General features: G+C 38.0%; 1 protein-coding gene across 1 annotated transcript; it reads right to left on the bottom strand.

Annotated features, from left to right (window-relative positions):
• Positions 1 to 301: 301 nt before the first annotated feature.
• Positions 302 to 1,329, bottom strand: LOC131078613 (pathogenesis-related thaumatin-like protein 3.3). The gene is made up of 2 exons (XM_058016355.2): positions 1,207 to 1,329; positions 302 to 1,083 (listed from the first exon to the last, which is right to left on the bottom strand). The coding sequence occupies exons 1-2, from the start codon at positions 1,265 to 1,267 to the stop codon at positions 446 to 448; spliced, it is 699 nt and encodes a 232-aa protein (XP_057872338.2). The 5' UTR covers positions 1,268 to 1,329; the 3' UTR covers positions 302 to 445.
• Positions 1,330 to 1,991: the final 662 nt, after the last annotated feature.

The following is a 1,991-nucleotide window of genomic DNA, read 5'->3' as shown; positions in this document are numbered from 1 at the left end:
GATTTTGTGATTTTAGGGGGTGATCTTGAGGTTGTTCATTTACTTTTAATAGTCTCATAATTGAATAAGCTTCGGATAGTTAATCGCTTCTCACTCTCTCTTTCATTTCCATTTTAATATTCTATATAAACTTTCCAAATAATATAAAGTCAATTATGTTTATTGTTAATAAAAATATTATGATAAAAATAATTGCTTTCTAAAACAAATTAATTAACTAAAATAACTTTTTAACCATCATATTAATCTGCTAGATTGCTCTACCCAATCCTCATAAATTCATCCAATCTCATACATTCCGTGTCGTCACAAATTTAGTATTTTAACAACTGATAATAGCTTTGAACAGCTCAACGCATGATGCGGAGCACAGAGATACTACTACTTCCTCATTATTCATTACTTATAGTAAGATTTTCATAGAGACAAGGAAATGTAGTGAAAGTTAACCGCAGAAGACGACTTTGTAATTGGTTCCGCTAGGGCAAGTAAAGGTGCTGGTTGCATCATCCTTGGCGTAGCTGTAAGCCTGGGGGCATTGTCCCTTGAAAAACTTGGAGTAATCGGTGGGTCCGCAGGTGTTTTCAGAGGCTCCAGTGCAGCAGTATTCGGGCGTATTATATCTGGCGCAGGCGCTTTTGCACCCACCAGTCACCTTGAGGTCGCTGGGGCACTGCGAATTAATGTCGCTCAGGCATGCAATTCTGCCCTTGCAATTAGGGTCCGTTGAAGTGGGAGTCATGGAAAGAGGCACATTGAATCCGTCGACGAGAGAGATGTCGTAGAAATCAAGATTCATGTATTGGTTGAGGGCATATTCAGCCAGTGTCGCAGGCACCTGGCCGTAGCCTTGGCAGTTGAGCATGCCGTTGCAGTCACCCGTTTGGCAGGTGCCCCGACCGCTGCCGTCGAAGGAACAGCCTGTGCGTGCCCAGATTCTGGCCTGGGTTGTTCCGGCCGCAACTTGGATCGTCCAGGTCTGCCCTTGGTCCAGTTGTTGCCCTCCACCTGGACTTGCCGCCGCCCACACCGTGTACGGGCACTGGTTTGTGATATCAAATGTTGCCGCCCTCACTTCCATTCCTGCATTCAAGAATAAAATTGCACATTGTTAAAACGTGAAAACCAGTAGTTTAATCAAACATTGGGCGTCATATTGGACGACACAAATCTTTACATAGAAATATAGGGATGCTAGAAGTTTACCATGGAGAAAAACAGAGTGTGCTGCTACGAGAGCAATCCAAACTCCTATCGCTCTGGCCATTGTTAAGAATTGTGAGTTCTTATGTTCAAAATGAGTGTCTATTTATAGGGAAATCGATTGCGTGTAATTGACTTATAATCCCTGGTTTCTAAGTCTAGATAATTTGGCGGTCGTTCTCATTAATATATGTCGTTTATATCTCGATGGTTCGAACACGCAAGGACCTTTGAATGGAACTCTTCAAATATCTCGAAGATAAGAAGAGTTATTCGAATATGCTTTGTCATTGACAACCAACCATAATCAATAATCACAATACACATTGCATTCAAAATGCTCACACCATAGATCACTATTTAAATTTAGAAATAAGAATGCTTGTACGATAATACATGTCGATAAGTAATAATGAGAGTATAATTCAATTCTCATTAATCACCATACATATCACATTCAAATGTTCTAATATAATATGCCACTATTACAATTTAGAAATATGAATGCGTATACAATCGTATATCAATAACTTACAATGAGCCTTAATAAAAAATTTCATAAATATAAGAATTTTTTCGAATATGCTTTCTCATTCACAACCTTATCTCAAATAATGACAATATAATTCAAATCTCAATAATCACTATACATATCACATTCAAATGCTCTATCACAATAGATTGCAAATAAAATTTAGACATAAGAATGCTTATACAATCATACATTCACATAAGTTATGTGCATGTTATATCAAATGAGAATTTAGAGTTGTAATCAGGTTTATTTA

Source organism: Cryptomeria japonica, chromosome 3 (assembly GCF_030272615.1).
Source record: "Cryptomeria japonica chromosome 3, Sugi_1.0, whole genome shotgun sequence".
In the NCBI taxonomy this organism is placed as follows: Eukaryota; Viridiplantae; Streptophyta; class Pinopsida; order Cupressales; family Cupressaceae; genus Cryptomeria; species Cryptomeria japonica.
This window is presented reverse-complemented; position numbering and strand designations above follow the sequence as displayed.